We start from the raw sequence: 17,063 nt of genomic DNA, 5'->3' as shown, positions 1-17,063 counted from the left end.
TTTTGATGCAAATTATATTCACATCGAAATCAGTGCTTTTAAAAATCGTTCATGTGGTTTTGGTATTCTAAGAACTTACAATCATTTAAATTTCTCAAGACTATTCTGTTTAACATCAAAAAATTAAAAAAATTAAACTATAATGGTTCGTCAAACTGATTCAAAAATTGAAAGCTTGGTTTTGCATTTGCGCAAAGAAGAAAAATGGTCCATTGGGCAAATTGCAGCTCATGTGAAGATGTCAAAAGGTGGAATACATAAAATTATACACCGAGAAAAGAGCAAAAAGATCGTTAAGAAAGGTGGTCGTCCACGTATTACGGATAAGCGGTAATATTCCTTTAATTTAATTTTTTTAATATTTAATCTTAATAATATTAATGTTAATGTTAATTTTAATGTTTAACATTTTATTTTTTAGTACTGATCGAAAAATTGTGCGAAAATCTCTTGAGAATCCACATTTGACAGCCCCTGAAATTCGTCTGCAAACAGGCATGGAAAACGTAAGCACACGAACGATTCAAAGGCGTTTAAACGAAGGAGGTCTTTATGGGCGCAGACCTGCAAAGAAACCATTCCTTAAGATTGTCAAAGATCGCCTACAGTTCACTAAAGATCACTTAAACTGGACGGTTGAAAATTGGAAAACAGTTTTGTGGTCGGATGAAAGTAAATTTAACATGGTTTGCAGCGACGGTCGAGGTTATGTTAGGCGTCCAGTAGGTAAAAGATTTGCGAAAGAGTATACAATAGGAACTGTAAAATTTGGGGGTGGCAATATAATGGTTTGGGGGTGTTTCTCCTGGGCTGATATTGGTCCGTTGTACCGTGTAAATGGTATAATGGACCAACTACAGTACAGGGAAATATTATCTAATCAAATGTTGCCACACGCTTTAGAAAAAATGCCTCACAATTAAGTTTATCAACATGATAATGACCCTAAACATACAGTTTTGACTGTAAAAAATTGGCTCATAAATAATAGCATAATGGTTTTGAAGTGGCCTGCCCAATCTCCCGACTTAAATCCAATCGAAAATTTATGGATTGAAGTTGAGCGACACTTGGGAAGTCGCAAATTTCAAAAACCGGATGAACTTTTTCGAGCCGTACAGTATGAATGGGAGGCATTACCAAAACAGTTACTAGAAACTTTTGTAGAATCTATGCCAAGACGGTGCAAGGCCGTTATCGATTCTAAAGGCTATGCAACTAAATATTATTGTTTTTTTTTTTTTAGAATCTATTATTTGTTGATGTTAGTAAAATTATTCTTTTACGTTTGTATAATCATTCACGTGGTTTTGTCGCGCAAAATATTTGATGCTTTTTGAACATTTAGATACGTTTAACTTTAAACAAATTATTAGAGAATACACTTTACACAGTAAAGTGTATTCTCTAATAATTTGTTTAAAGTGTATGGTTGGATAGAGCAAAAAACGCTCTATCCAACCATATATAGTATTAAACTATAAACTTATTTTAAGACATTGAAAATTTCATTAAAAAAAACTATTTGCAATCGTTCACGTAGTTTTGTCCGCAGCTGTATATATATAGACATAAAAATATTTATATATATATATATATATATATATATATATATATATATATATATATATATATATATATATATATATATATATATACTATAGGATGCGTAAAAATATAAAATTATAAAAGAAAAACTTCAAATGGTGCTTTCACAAGCCAGCAGCTTAGTGATGCAGCAAGTTCTGTTTTAAAGGGAAAAAAAAATGGTATCTATATTTTACGGCTATACTCCTAAAGATGTTTATTCTCTTGCCTATGAGTGTACTCTTCAATACAATATCAAAATACCAGATTCTTGGACAATAAATAAGATGGCTGGTAAAGAGTGGATGACTAGTTTTTTAAAAAGAAATCCTCAATTATCTATAAGGAAACCTGAAGCAACTAGCCTTGGTAGGGCAACATCATTTAACGCTGCAAATGTAAAAATGTTTTTTGATAAGCTAGGTGAAGTTATGGATATATACAAATGCTGTGCTTCACAAATACGGAACATTGATGAAACTGGTGTATCTACAGTTGTAAAATCTAGTAAGATTGTGGCTGCAAAGGTCAAGAGAAATGTTGGTACTATGACATCTGGAGAAAGAGACACTAATGTCACAATGATAATCACTGTATCTGCCTCAGGAAATACACTGCCTATAATGTTTGTGTTCCCTTGAAAAAATTACAAAGATTATTTTGTTAATAATGGTCCACCGGACTGTATTGGGGTAGGTAATGGAAGTGGCTGGGTTACAGATATTGAATTCAAAAATTTTATCCAACACTTCATTAGGCATGTGAAGCCTTCAAATGAATATAAAATTCTGTTGATTTTGGACAACCACTCTTCTCACTTACATTTTGAAACACTAAACTTAGCAAAGGAAAATGGAATAGTCATGTTGTCTTTCCCACAACACTGCAGCCATAAGCAGCAGCCACTAGATGAATCAGTGTTTGGACCTTTTAAAAAGTACTTATCAGTTGCACAAGATGCATGGCTGAGAAACAATCCTGAAAAAGCCATAATAATTTATGATATACCAAAAATTTTATCTGATTCATTGCTATAAGCGATAACGTGTACTAGCATTATAAAGAGTTTTCAAAAAACTGGTGTATACCTGTAAAATGCAAACATTTTTGCCGATGATGATTTTATTACCACCATTTGTCACAGACCGTATAGAATCTTGTAACTGAGCTATCACAGGGAGCTTATTCTGAAGTATGTTTAACATCATCTTCAGGTCAATCTATCAAAAATAGTGTTAATAAAGAGACAACGTTACTTATTCCTGAAACTCCTAAAGCATTATCTCCAGAAACTGTGCGACCTTACCCAAAAGCAGCACCAAGAAAGATACATTTGACGAGACGAAGAAAAAAGAAAGCTGCTATTCTAACAGATACTCCAGAAAGAATTATATTAAAACAGCAGCAAACTAAGAAACTTAAAAAAGTTGAGAAACAAAAAAAATTATCTACCTGTCTCTTTTAAATAATAATAAAGAGTGTGGTAATAAAGAGATTCAGTTACATAGTATATTAAAAAAAGTTAAGAAACATACAAACAAAAAAACTAAGAAAATTTTTTTAAAGAAACCAAAAAAACGTTTCGCCTGTCAATCCTTTGCAGATCATGGTAATAAGGAGACTCTGCTGCTTAGTATATTAAAAAAAGTTAAAAAACAATCAAACAAAAAAACTAAGATGACAAAAAAATTAAAGACAAGTGCAGAACACGGTTATGCTTGTCTTGTATGTTGGGATACTTATTCTTAAAGTCTACCATAAGAAAATTGGATCCAGTGTCAAGGTTGCAATCAATGGTCTCATTCAAAATGTGATTCACATTACGGTCAAAATTATTTTTGTATTAACTGCAAAATGGAAATTGAAGACTAACATTAAGTGTTTAGTTATTATTTTATAATATTAACAAGTTTTGTTTAAAAATGTGTTTAAAAAGTTGTGTTTAGTTTTGAGATTGAAAAGTTTTGTTTTTATTTTAGTCTCAAAATTATTAGTTTTTATATGCATATCTTAAATAACTTGTTAGAATTGAAAGTAAATATTTAATTTTTAAGGAAGCTATGTTTTGGTTTTATAACTGAGTTAATAATTATCATAGAAATGCATTCATTTTTTCATTGCTCAACTTACCCCACACAATTGCTCAACTTAACCCACTGGGGTAGATTGAGCAGCCTAATAAACTTTAGACTATATTTTCTAAAACAAATCGAAAAAAGTTTTTTTGTCTCAACCATATTTTAGCAGATCAAATTATCTTTCTAATAGTGAAAAAATTATATTAATCCGATGAACCGTTCAAGAGATCTGTTAAATTTAGTAAAAATTGCCCAACAAGCCCCGCCCTACCCTAGTGAAAATCAAAATAAATGAATACTGAACTGAATTCTCACTTTGTTGTTCTTTAGTTTTATAATATTTCATAAGATCAACTCTTGCTGCCAAAGACTAAAAAAATAATTATAAAGTTTTATATAAGAAAAATTTCATTGAAACATAAAAATCTTTTACCTTGCACTCTGTTCTAGTTACCAAATCATTGTACAAACACAGCAAACACTCACCAAAATTTACCCATCTAAATAGATTGCATATAAAAGATTACCCATCTAAATATATTGCATATAAAAGATTACCCATCTAAAATATTGCATATAAAAGTTTACCCATCTAAAAAAATTCATGAAAGTTAAGAGTAAAAATAATGAGTAAAAAATAAACAATTAATAGTAATAAATAATAAAATAACTTACGTGTAATAAATAAAGGGTTTTGTAAACTTTTCCTCTTGTATTTCATCACGTTTAGCAGATAATGTTCTTTTTCCTCGAATTACTAAAGCTTCCTCTATAAACTCCTAAATTCAAAAAAAAAAAACTGAAAATAATTTTAAAAGTGTTAAAATATTTAACTCAGTACAAGTTCTACAAATCAGCTTTATTTATTTACAAGAAAATTTTTGAAAACTGTTTTTTTATGTAAATAACTGCTTTGTAGAAGTCTTTTGCATCAAACCATGACAGGGACAAAAAATTAAATTACTACAACAACCTAAAGTGCAGAAAATTGTAGGGTGAGTCAAAACACATACCAACTACAATGATAAAACCAAAATATTATGTCAAGAAGTTTAATCTATGTATTTAGTAGGATTAGCTTAGAGTGATTTAACATAAGCTAACCAAGCCTAACAAAACCATCACTGGGTAATGTTACCAATAATGAATGCAATGAGCCTTTGAAGGGTATAAGAGTCCAATATGTCCAAAAACACAATAAAGTGATCTTTTAACATAACTCAGTCACATGTTACAACAAATTTTAAAGATACATTGCAGGTGCATTATCGAAATTCCCTACTTCAACTACCATATTTAACAAATACTGCTCCTTCTGACTACCATAAGTTTTGGTCCTATACACTTCAGAAGCTGAAAATTGTGGACTCCAAAAAATAGAAAAAGACATTTCCATTTCTTTAAACAAAACTTCAAAGTTACTAAAAAAAAAAATCAAAATTTATTTACATTATCTAAAAAATTTGAAACATCTTATTCTGTAAATGTACCTGATACTTATCTGAGTTGTTGAATTGATCTTCTGTAAATAAATATCTACAATAATGAATAAACAATAAAAATATAACAATTGAGAATGAAGCATACTTAAAATAGTATTACTGTAAAGGTTCAAACTGTTAACTACTGTAAAGGTTTAAACTATGCAGACAAAACTTAGCAGCTGGTAAAATTCAAGTTGAGTAATTCCAAATACATTTACAACGCATTTTTTAACCTTAATTAAAAAGTTATGACTTTTTGTCAAGACTAGAGTATATAACAAAAAAACCATTCACGCCATCACTAAAAAAAATTTTAAAGGTAAAGATTTCCTAATGCAAAATTAAACCTTTCTGTGATAACAGTTAGCAGTAGAATGAGAGAATCCATATTGACTGTTAGTTAGCAGTAGAATGAGAGAATCTATATTGACTGTCAGTTAGCAGTATAATGAGATCAATATTGACTGTCAGTTAGCAGTAGAATGAGAGAATCTATATTGACTGTCAGTTAGCAGTATAATGAAATCAATATTGACTGTCAGTTAGCAGTAGAATGAGAGAATCTATATTGACTGTCAGTTAGCAGTATAATGAAATCAATATTGACTGTCAGTTAGCAGTAGAATGAGAGAATCTATATTGACTGTCAGTTAGCAGTATAATGAGATCAATATTGACTGTCAGGGAGTATTAAAGAGAGTTCTGAAATACGTTTTTGTAAAACTGTAACAGAAATGATGTCTAGGCCACAAGTTAAAGAGCAGTGTAAGTGAAAAATAAGTTTTGCAATAGAAGCAAGAGTAATGTCTAACCTGTTTCACTGGGACGACTGAAAGAGTGTAACCATTAGGTTCAAGAAATTAGTGAAAAAGTCCTTTGCAAATAGATTTTGGTAAAAGATTTTCAAAAAGTCATTAAAACCTAACTTTAAAGATAAAATACAAGATTTAGTTACATGAAAATAATAAGCCACTGTCTTTTTGCATTAAGTTACAAGAGGATGTTCAAGACTGCATCACTAAGACAATATAATATATAAGCCATTTGGATAAAATAAAGATACTACAGACTTACTGCCCTCAAAGAATGCTGTTTATGTTAAGATATAATCCAGCAATTTAAGAATTGCTGGATTTTTTTTTTAATTCTGATTCACTTCTAACAAGGCTGCAAGCAACTACTATTGAGTTTTTTGGGAGTTACTAGAAAAAAAGAATTTTATAGTTATAGAGCAGAGTTATAGAGCAAGGAAATGGTTGACATAAGACTTGAAAAGTTGTAGGTTGGGTGTGTCAGAAAAACATGAATATGGAAGAGAGTTCAAAAGGGTTGAGGTGCAAGAAAAAAACTAGACAAATAAAAGTTTTTAGAGCATGCAGGGACAGATACAGTAAAGAAATACAACTTTGCTTAATTACAAGTCAAGGGAGAATGAGTTTTGTTGATGGAACTAGAGATTATAGCTCATATGAGCAGCGACCATGATAGTATTTGTGGAAAATTGAATGAGATGCAACCTTACAACAATGGGACAGTGGTTATAGCTTGGCAAATAGTCTAACTATGTTTTCAATGTCTTTTTAGATCTTGTCTAGAACTGAAAGAGAAATCATCAGCATATAGTCACTTTTTGAAAAATTGTTAGGAAGATTATAGAAAAGACACAATAATAGGATAGAGCAAGGAAACGAAGAAGAGCGTAGGCCTTCAAAGATTACTTCAATACTGCTATTAGAAAAGAATGATTTAATAATCTTAAAAATTTCCCAGATACACCATGTGTAGCAAGTTAACAGAGAAGACAAGCATGCCAAACTTCATTAAAAGCTTTTTATATGTTAAGAACAATGCACTATATATCAATAGAAACACACAATAGAAGACAGGAATTTTGTCTGGAGCATAGGCCATAGAAGAGTTTAACTGAGAATTGACTTGAGCAATGAAAGCTAAAACGATTTGTCTAACAATGGGTTAACCTGTTTAACAGAAATGAAAGGAAGAGTATGGGCATATGAATGGTGGGACAAATTAGAGGAAAAGTTTTAATAGCTTTGCATTATCCTTGAAAGAATTTATAAAAGCAGTCCCATTAAAGAAGAAATGTTAGACTTACCTTAGTTAATGACACTGTTGAAGATTTTTAAAAAGTGAAACCTAACATCTGAGATAAGATACAAGATTTTGTATGCTGAGAAATATGTAGGTTAGACAGCACCTTTTATATTGACTTTATTGCAATAATAATGTTCCTTTGCAGGAGAAATGTTCTTGTTAAAAAGATGAGGAATTGGCTTGAAACCAACAAGAAGGAATAAAAGCTTCCAGACTTACTTGGATCTAGGAAGTAATGTAGGAGGCTCATTTATGAATATACAATATGGATGTACATAGATACAAACATCTGTGTTTGCTATTTATTTATATGCTGGCATACAATACTTTTACCTATTTATATAAACTTTAATGTTTATATGGTGTAATATTTGCCAAGATCAAAAATGATGATCAGATGGATTTGCGGTATGACTCTAACAAGTCAAGAAAAGAAGCCATATTCTTAGACAAAAACTAGAAATAGTGAATTTATTAAACAAGGTTTTATAAAGAAAGTTAAACAATAAAGATTAAGATATGCTGAGTAACAAGGACTCAGGTATCAGCATGAAGAGTGGTACCAGTATCATGAGAAAAAGTAGAAGAAAGAAAGCTTAGAGAGTACATATGATAATAACAAGCATTAGTTAAGGAATAAAAATGCGATTATTTATATTAAAGAAACAGAAGGGGAGGCTAAAGCAATGGTAATATATATATATATATATATATATATATATATATATATATATATATATATATATATATATATATATATATATATATATATATATATATATATATATATATATATATATATACACACAAAAAATGTAACAAAAAATGTAAGACGAATTTTAAATAAAATTAATTTATTTAAAGATGTATGAATATATATGCAGCCCAAGTCACAAACCTGGCACTTGCCCTGGTTAAATATCCACCTTGTTTACTTACTAATGTCAAACCAGAGGATGTAAATAACTCTCATTGCAGCATTATTTTGTTGCAATGGAAGATCATGTTGGAATGAAAAATCATTTGATCATAGTTAAGTACGGCATTTTACAAACTGAATTTACTAAATAAAAAAAGGGATGACTAGCATTTTCATAAAACATATTAAAAAAACTCAGCTGTAGAATTTTTTTGCTTGTTGCGATTTTACTTTTTATTCAAGATAACAAAGTTATAAAAGTCTTTATGTAATAATCTTACATAGAAACTTACATAATGTTAAATTTATGACAAAGCATTTGTGAAAAAGAAACATACTAAACATAATTTTAAGTAACCAATGTTTTCTGTTAAGATAACTAAAAATATGCCAAGTTAATTTTATATCATTTTTCAGATGTATTAAGCTATAAAATTATATAAATTTTGCTTTCTCTAACACAAAAAAAAACTATAACCCCTTGCATGTTTTATGTTTTCATTTCTATCATTACTTTTTTGCAGTTACAATAGTATTACAAATAATACATTAGTAATTCCATTATTATTTTTAAATTAAAATACTGTTCACATAATTTTAAATCTTAAAAAAAAAGGCAATTATGATGCAAGTTTCCATGATGATTCCATGATAATGATAATGATGCGAGAATTTCCAAAGATTTTAAAGAATTTCCAAAGATTTTAAACAACTTGCTTCTCCAAGCAGCAGCCTTGCTCATCAAAGTTCATGTTTCAAAGTTATAGAGTTGAGAGAGGGTTATAACCACAATTAAGTAGCCTCCTTGTCTGTAGTGACCTTTTCGGCCTTAAGGAGGTGAATTAACATTAAAAAAAAAATTAAAAAATAAATAAAATATCTTACTCGAGTTCAAGGCAATCATTTTTAAAATGAGGTTCTTCTTTAAAAATTTGATCTCTGAATGCATGACCTTTAAAATAATATTGTGTTAAATAAAGAAATTATAGAAAACATAGATAAGGGTCATTCCATGCCAAGTGGTGCAAAGGTCCCTTATGGACCATCTCAGATTTTATTGAAATTTTTTGATTTTGTACATATATATGTTAAAAGCATGTTTTGAAAATTTTAGATCAATATCTAATATGGTTCTTGAGAAAACGCTATTTAAGTAGTGGGGTATTTTGCATAAAATTTCACTCAACAAGAAAAAAGGGTTTTTTCATCATTTTTAACAGCCAATAACTTTTGAACAAGTCAGTTTTATACTTCAATTATTATAAGATAGCAAGTGTGCTGTGGATACTTTGAAAAAAGAAAAAAATATTATTTCTGGCATCTTAACTTTTTCCATAATGGTGGGCTAAAGTTGATTTTTTTGTTTTAAGAATAAGTTTTTTTGTGATTTTAAAGACCTTAATCTTAAAAACTAGTTACAAAGTTAATACAAATCAAATTGCCTGCTGATCTACATGTGGTGGATAAACATTTTTAAAAAAATCAGTTGATTAAAGAGCTGCATTCAAAAGTTATAGGTCTCCAAAATGAGTCAGATCGAGATTTTCGTAAAATTGATCTGTGATGCAAAGCATCTGTTACCTAAGATGGCACTTTTTTTTTTTTATAAAATTTTTTATACGCATCAATTAAAGACTGTTAATTAATAAAAACCAAAAAAATTAATGGGCGCTTATTTATAACCCCCAAAAGGTAGTCTCTAAAAGTCAGGTAAATTTTCCATAAAATTCTGAAATTGACATAATAAATAAATGCATTGAATTATATAATGTTATTTATTATGAAATATCAATTAAAAAATATCAATGCTTAAAGCCTTTTAATCCCTTTAGATAAAGAACTTTTAAATCCCAATAGATAAAGTCCCCTCCCCTCTGTCCCCACCCCTCTTTATAATACAATAATTTTTTTAATGAAAAACGAACAAAATGTTTTTAAGAAAATAAACAAAAATAATAAAATTTACAAAAAGTTAAATTTCTCAAATAATAAAATAATCTCATTGATTTCTTTTAAGTCAATACTATAAAATCATCCACTGTTTGACTGGACTTTAAGAGATTGCACTTTGCATAAAATATGCATTAGAGGTACCCAACAAAGATCATCTCTGCATGGCCACGTAAACTTGTTACATAAAGACTTTTTCATGAATTTCATATTAAGATCTTGATGCTCTTCTGAAATACTAAGAATATTTCCTAAATACCATTGAGCATCGTAAACGCAGGCCACATATTCTCCTGGTGAGTAACTGGAAATTTTATTAATATAAATTCTGCAAGTAGAAAAATCCACATTAGTGCAAATAATATCAAATGAGACTCTTCTTATTTTTATTGAGGTAAGTGACATTGGGATAAAACTGTGGTGGTTTCGTGTCCCAGGTATTGTCAAACAAGAACGATATCTCTCTTCCAAATTGAAATTTGTAGTATGTGTTTCTATTGAAACTTTGTCAACAAAAAAAAAAGATATTCCTTTGACGTGTTGAACACACCAGCTGTACATTTTGCTTGGTGTGTCAATAGGATCGTTTAGTGATTGTAGACTGACTCGTGCAACAAGACGTTTCACTGTTCCACCAACACCATCACAAGGGCTTTTACCATGCGATGTTGCAAAAAAGTGCCACTCTGCAGTCATGTCAAAATCGTGTTTATGGTAGCATAAGTTGATAAGATTTTTGTAATTTTTATATTGTGATGCAGCTCCATCACTAAAATAGATAATGTGTTCAAATGTTTGTAATTGTTTAAGTTTATCAATAACATTATCGATAAAGCAACGAACAGCATCTGTTCCATGTTTCAGATGATCTGATATAACACAATAACTTTGACTATCAAGTTTTCCATCTTTTATAAAATACGCAACAAAGGGGTGCACAGTTGCTTGGCTGTTATTCCAGTGAAAACCTTGCACTGCATCCTGTATTAGAAAACTATAGTTTTCTGCAAAGTCAAGAAGAACCAAAGCTTGATTTTCTTTTAAATTAGTTTTCAAATGTTGGTAGTAGGTGGCTTGACTTTTTGATATAAAATGATGCACTTGTAAACTATCTAACTGTTCATAAACCATTTCAATAAATTCATCTAAAGGTAGAGTTGCTGGTACTAAAGTACATTGGTAATTTGATTTTTGCCATTGATAAAAGTTAACTTCACTAATTTCTTTTTCTGTAAACAAAGTGTCAATGTAGTCTAACAAAACCTTTTTAGCAGGACATTTATCGCAGCTATGCAGCATACAATCTCTATTTTCAATGCTACAAACCATTAATTTTAATAAGATTTTGTAATCAGAAATTCCAGGAATTTTCTGTACAAGGAGCTTTACATTTTGATGGTACTGGCAAACACAAACTGCATGCAGACCAGAAGCACCACCCACAGGAATGCACCACTTGGGCCTTAGCTCACAAAATTTTGAAAATCCAACTTTAAGATAATTATATTTCTTTTTAAACTCAATATGTAGCTCTTTCATATTGACTAGTAGAAGGCGCTTTTGGATATGTTGCTTTTTACTATCTACTTTAACTGAAACAAACTCTTTTTTTCCTGGACAAACCCTTGAATATTCATCGCATTCGTAGAAATGAACAACCTCTGTAATTACATCTTCGCTTAGTTTTCTACCCGATTTTGGAGAAGGTTTTGATAGTATTCCACTTTTTTTACTTAATTTTCTGGCTTGTACTACAGATCTTTTTGAAGTAAAAAAAAACTTCTGAGTTTTCTCTATTGACCAACTGTCTGGAGTGAGTGTAAGAAGTGTGATTTTTTCAGAATTTGACAATGTTTTTTCAAATTTTGACTTAATTTGAGTCATAATATTGTCTAAATCTGTGTTAGTTTTTTTCAAACATTTTTTTGAGGGTGATTCAATTCCACAAAGTGCAGCTATTTCTAAACCTAGCACATTGGCAACAGCCTTTTGTGTATGAGCTCTTACGCTATCAATTTTACGCTTTCCATATGCAACTCTATCTTTTTTTGAAACAAGTTTTAGAGGTGAGCATCCAAAACTTGCAATACTTGAATTAAGATCTTCTTTTAATGTATGGTTGTCAACATAAATTTCTTTTTCTTGGAGTTCATTTTCTTTTGTATTATGTTTGCAATTCAGAACTTTTCTGCAACTAGTGCAAATTTTTTGACCAGGTATTAAACCAAAATCTTTGGCATATGAAAGACTGATAACTCTAAGAGAATCTAAAAAATAACGGAAATAATTATTAAATATTTTTTTTTTATTTATTTAGTGTTATTAAGGTATTTTTATTAAATTAAGATATTAAATATTGAAACTTACTTTTCACATTTTTTGCGTGCTTGTTCAACGGATTACAACAATACCTGCGATGTTCATTCTCATACCTCGACAAGTAAACTTTCTTGTGATAGCTACAAATAAAATCTATGGGATTTATTTTGCTTCTCAAAGAAATAAGCTCTTGGTTTAGTTTAGACAGTTCTTGGTAGCGTTTACTTTTATTAGATAGATAGCACTGTTCATTTAATGCTTTACCAATACAGCAAGTAGAAAGCTCAGGCATATTACTTATTATTAATTAGTTCTAAAATACAACAATTTATTTGGTTTTATTAGTACTTTTTAGATTGACATACTAGTAATATAGAATTAAATGAAACAATAACTAAACTTTTAAAAAGTAATAATTTTTTATGGAAAATTTACCTGACTTTTAGAGACTACCTTTTGGGGGTTATAAATAAGCGCCCATTAATTTTTTTGGTTTTTATTAATTAACAGTCTTTAATTGATGCGTATAAAAAATTTTATAAAAAAAAAAAAGTGCCATCTTAGGTAACAGATGCTTTGCATCACAGATCAATTTTACGAAAATCTCGATCTGACTCATTTTGGAGACCTATAACTTTTGAATGCAGCTCTTTAATCAACTGATTTTTTTAAAAATGTTTATCCACCACATGTAGATCAGCAGGCAATTTGATTTGTATTAACTTTGTAACTAGTTTTTAAGATTAAGGTCTTTAAAATCACAAAAAAACTTATTCTTAAAACAAAAAAATCAACTTTAGCCCACCATTATGGAAAAAGTTAAGATGCCAGAAATAATATTTTTTTCTTTTTACAAAGTATCCACAGCACACTTGCTATCTTATAATAATTGAAGTATAAAACTGACTTGTTCAAAAGTTATTGGCTGTTAAAAACGATGAAAAAACCCTTTTTTCTTGTAGAGTGAAATTTTATGCAAAATACCCCACTACTTAAATAGCGTTTTCTCAAGAACCATATTAGATATTGATCTAAAATTTTCAAAACATGCTTTTAACATATATATGTACAAAATCAAAAAATTTCAATAAAATCTGAGATGGTCCATGAGGGACCTCATTAAAATTTGCACCACTTGGCATGGAATGACCCATAAGTATTTTATTTTTATCCATGTATCAAAAGAAAATCATCAAAAAAAAGTATTATGACCGTTTACCTTTAACATAATTGTCATTTTTTTGAAAAGCTCTGTTAATTAAGTCTAGACAAGCTAAAAAAACAATTTAAAGTTTTAACTAAGTAACATTTAATAAATTGCACATACTTTTGCAAACCATTATTTAGAATTTTTTGTAAACAAAGATTATAATCCGTAGGTGTCCGTATAATGTCAGTAGGTTAAGTTGAGTTTAACGGTTGTATATGAAATGATTGTTTATAATATATGCATAAGATAACTTTTAAAATTTTTCTAGCATTTTAAGTCTTTTATGCTTTTTATTATTTTTTGTTATTTGCATTTCTATTATTTGCATTTCTATTATTTGTATTTTATTATTTTATCTTTTTTGCAAGATAAAAAAAAACTAAGTAAAGCTTTTTTAATCAACAGTGGATTTCAATCTACAGAAACGTTACAATGTTGGTACATTGAGCTACAGAAGATATGTCACAGCTGCACAACTGAGCTACTGAAAATACATCTAACAGAAAAACAACCCATTTTATAAACTTTTTATTGCGCAACTATATTGCATAGCACTAATGCATCGCATTTTATAAAAAAAACATATTTGAAAACCAATATATTTTCTCACAAAAAAATAAAAGTATAAAAACTACATTTAAATACACTATAATTAAATAGAATTAATAATAATTTTTATTAATAGAGGTGTAAAATACAAATATAAAAACAATATGTAATAGGGAAGAGGGGGTACATTAGGACACTTAAAAAAGATATTACAGCTTTTATACTGTTTGACAAAAAGCTATGTTTAGCTATTAATTCTTTAAAAGAAAGTAAACTTGAGCTAGTTCAAATAAATTTTTTTACCTGAAAAACAAAGCTACTCATTGTCCAAAACTATTCCACAAGAGGGGGTGGATTTAGAAATTGTTGGGGCAGTTTAGGAAATATAATAAAAACACGAGAAATAATTCTTTTAATTTTTTTTTTCTTTCGATAAGGAGCAATTATTTACAATTACAAAATTATTGACAGTTACAGATTTTATAAAGATCTCAAAATCATTAAACAGTTTTCTTGTATATCATACTCAAACAGCTAAAATGAAAATCCTAGTCAATCTTCTATCACTCTTATAAAGAAATAAAGAAACAAAGAGTGTGAATATAAAACAGGTATAGATAAACATAAAAGTTTTTTTGTAGTCTAATTGAAAGAATAAAGTTCATAACATTCAACCAAGTTTGAATGTGGAAAAATCACATTTGAATGTCATACCATAACCTCTCAACATGCTTCCTGCATTGTTTGGCATAGGAAGTTTAGTAAAGACTTCTGCAATTGGCACCGACCACTTATTTTGTTTATCAAAAAAGTAAAAAATATTAAATCTTACTTTTCTTTAAAAAATTAATAACCAAAATATTTGCATTTATTTCTTCAATTCTGCAAACAAATGCTTCTGCTGAGTTGTTAACAGATAACGAATATTAAACTAAACAAAATTCTCCAGGATTTAATGCTTCTCTTTTTAACTTTTCTGTGTATAACAGGATTGTCTTTAAAAGTTTGGCATATTTTATATTGCAAACAAGAATTACTTTGATCGTGCACCTCTGTAAAGCTAGACAATCCTGTAGTAATTAAGCTTTATTTTCTTTAGTTGTTATGCTTGTAAATTACCTTCAACTTTCTGTAAGTTAAAGATTCTATTTTTGGTGGTGTTTCTGTTAAAATTCTTGATCTTCCTTTTTTCTACCCTTTGATGTTTTCTTACTTAAACGTGCTTTTGGGTATCGTCTAATCATCTCAGGAGATACAACTGGTACAAAGGATTGTAAATTTTCAATAAAAACTTGTGACAAAATTAGGTGACTCACTGTCAAATACAGCAGTTTCAAAAGAAGTAATTACTACAGAATGATCACAAACATTTGATACATAAAGTACATCAATTTTGTAACATTAAGACACATCAATTTTGTAACATTAAGACACATCAATTCATTATACATAAAAGTTATTAACATTATACATTATAACATAGAAGTTGTAATACAAAGAAATAAATTTAAAAAATAATGTCATAATATATAATAGGGAAATACAAAATTTTCGAAATTGCTTCAAAAAAATTGGTTTATGTTCCTGTTTAAAAATTTTGTTTCATAAAATTTTTAAACAGGAACACAAACCCATTAAAAATTCTTGTGATTACAAAAAAATAACAATTTTTTTAAAGTTATAGCACATCAACTAACTTGTATAGGTGACAAGTATTTCCTGGACAAATTTAAAATATGTTTTATAGACCCATCACAGTTTTTTTGGGTTTTTTGTTTGGATTTTAAATGTCGAACATGTTTACATAGTCTGAAATTTTTGACTCGCAATGGCTTCCTATTGCAACCAAGAAATGGAGGAGGGTTTGGAAAGTTAAAAATAGAAGGAATTGATTGTGACAAACGTTTTGCACCATTATTCGTAGAACAATATATTGTAATTTCAAAATGATTACTGCACAAGTATAAGTTTTTGTTTAAAAATACAAAATCTTTTTTGTCTAAATCTTTCCTATGACAGTGTTGACCCACTGTTTATATCTTACATCACTATTTACACTGTTTACATCAACAATGACCCACTGTTTACATCTAAAAATGAAACAATAAAAGAATATGTTTTAAAATGCTACAATAATAATTTTATAAACTTTTTATGAAAAAAAAAGGTATTATAAATAATATATGAATTAACTTGCCTTTTTTCATCTTTAGGAAAACGAAAAAAATGAAATATCTTTACAGTTTTTTTCACTCTTATTTCCACAGTTTATAGTAGCACAAAATGATGGCATTGTTATAACTAAGATCAAAATTCTTTTAGGTACATACAAAAAGTACTATTCGCTACTTAATATTATAAAATTCTGAGGTCAGGCAGGTTATCTCAGAATGCTTTGCGATAAAATTACAATGAGATATATGAACTCATACATGACTGGATAGACTTTGTTTACTATTGTCATTATTACTAGATTGAAAAGAGATGTTATCAAGGCTGCTGTTTGTTACCTCTGAACAGTCAAAATCTTAATCTGTAAATGCATTTTTTGAAGAAAGAAAAATACCACATTTTTTGAATAATGCTGTAATATGATTTGGTGTAAACGAGCTATTATATGCAAGGGTTATTATACTGGCTAAATCATGAATGACTATAGTTTTTCCTGGGTGATTTAACAACCAGCCATTTTGAGTTACAGAAAGTTTCTATTTAAAAGGATCCATTACGGAAACATCAAAATGTTGAAGCCAATGTGTACAATGTGGTGGGAAAGTAAAAGAATTCCATTTTCTCTGCAAAAATTGATTGCATTTTGAATGTTCAAGAATTTGTATAAAAAGTGCTGTTGT

At 29.0% G+C, this 17,063-nt stretch overlaps 2 protein-coding genes across 4 annotated transcripts in view; both read right to left on the bottom strand.

Moving 5' to 3' along the window:
- The window catches only part of LOC100202535 (calcineurin-binding protein cabin-1), a 114,728-nt gene that overhangs the window by 79,444 nt on the left and 18,221 nt on the right, over positions 1–17,063 (bottom strand). For 2 of the 3 annotated variants that reach the window (XM_065791088.1, XM_065791090.1), the window contains exons 7-12: positions 13,672–13,725; positions 9,069–9,135; positions 5,156–5,201; positions 4,341–4,444; positions 4,099–4,165; positions 3,981–4,035 (exon numbers count right to left, since the gene is read on the bottom strand). In XM_065791088.1, coding sequence (XP_065647160.1) covers positions 3,981–4,035; positions 4,099–4,165; positions 4,341–4,444; positions 5,156–5,201; positions 9,069–9,135; positions 13,672–13,725 — 393 coding nt within the window. The remainder of the gene's footprint in view (positions 1–3,980; positions 4,036–4,098; positions 4,166–4,340; positions 4,445–5,155; positions 5,202–9,068; positions 9,136–13,671; positions 13,726–17,063) is intronic. The other variant, XM_065791089.1, reaches the window with a different exon arrangement.
- On the bottom strand, positions 10,113–13,725 carry LOC136076981 (uncharacterized). Its single transcript, XM_065791091.1, has 2 exons — positions 12,501–13,725; positions 10,113–12,400 (listed from the first exon to the last, which is right to left on the bottom strand). The coding sequence occupies exons 1-2, from the start codon at positions 12,742–12,744 to the stop codon at positions 10,215–10,217; spliced, it is 2,430 nt and encodes an 809-aa protein (XP_065647163.1). The 5' UTR covers positions 12,745–13,725; the 3' UTR covers positions 10,113–10,214.

Source organism: Hydra vulgaris, chromosome 02, assembly GCF_038396675.1.
Source record: "Hydra vulgaris chromosome 02, alternate assembly HydraT2T_AEP".
Lineage (NCBI taxonomy): Eukaryota > Metazoa > Cnidaria > Hydrozoa > Anthoathecata > Hydridae > Hydra > Hydra vulgaris.
The sequence above is the reverse complement of the archived record's forward strand: the minus strand, read 5'-3'. Positions and strand labels throughout refer to the sequence as shown.

Coding starts and splice junctions, on each gene's coding strand:
- LOC136076981 (XM_065791091.1), bottom strand. CDS start 12,744: ATGCCTGAGCTTTCTACTTGCTGTATTGGTAAAGCATTAAATGAACAG. Junction 12,401..12,500: donor GCACGCAAAAAATGTGAAAA/GTAAGTTTCAAT, acceptor GTTATTTTTTAG/ATTCTCTTAGAGTTATCAGT.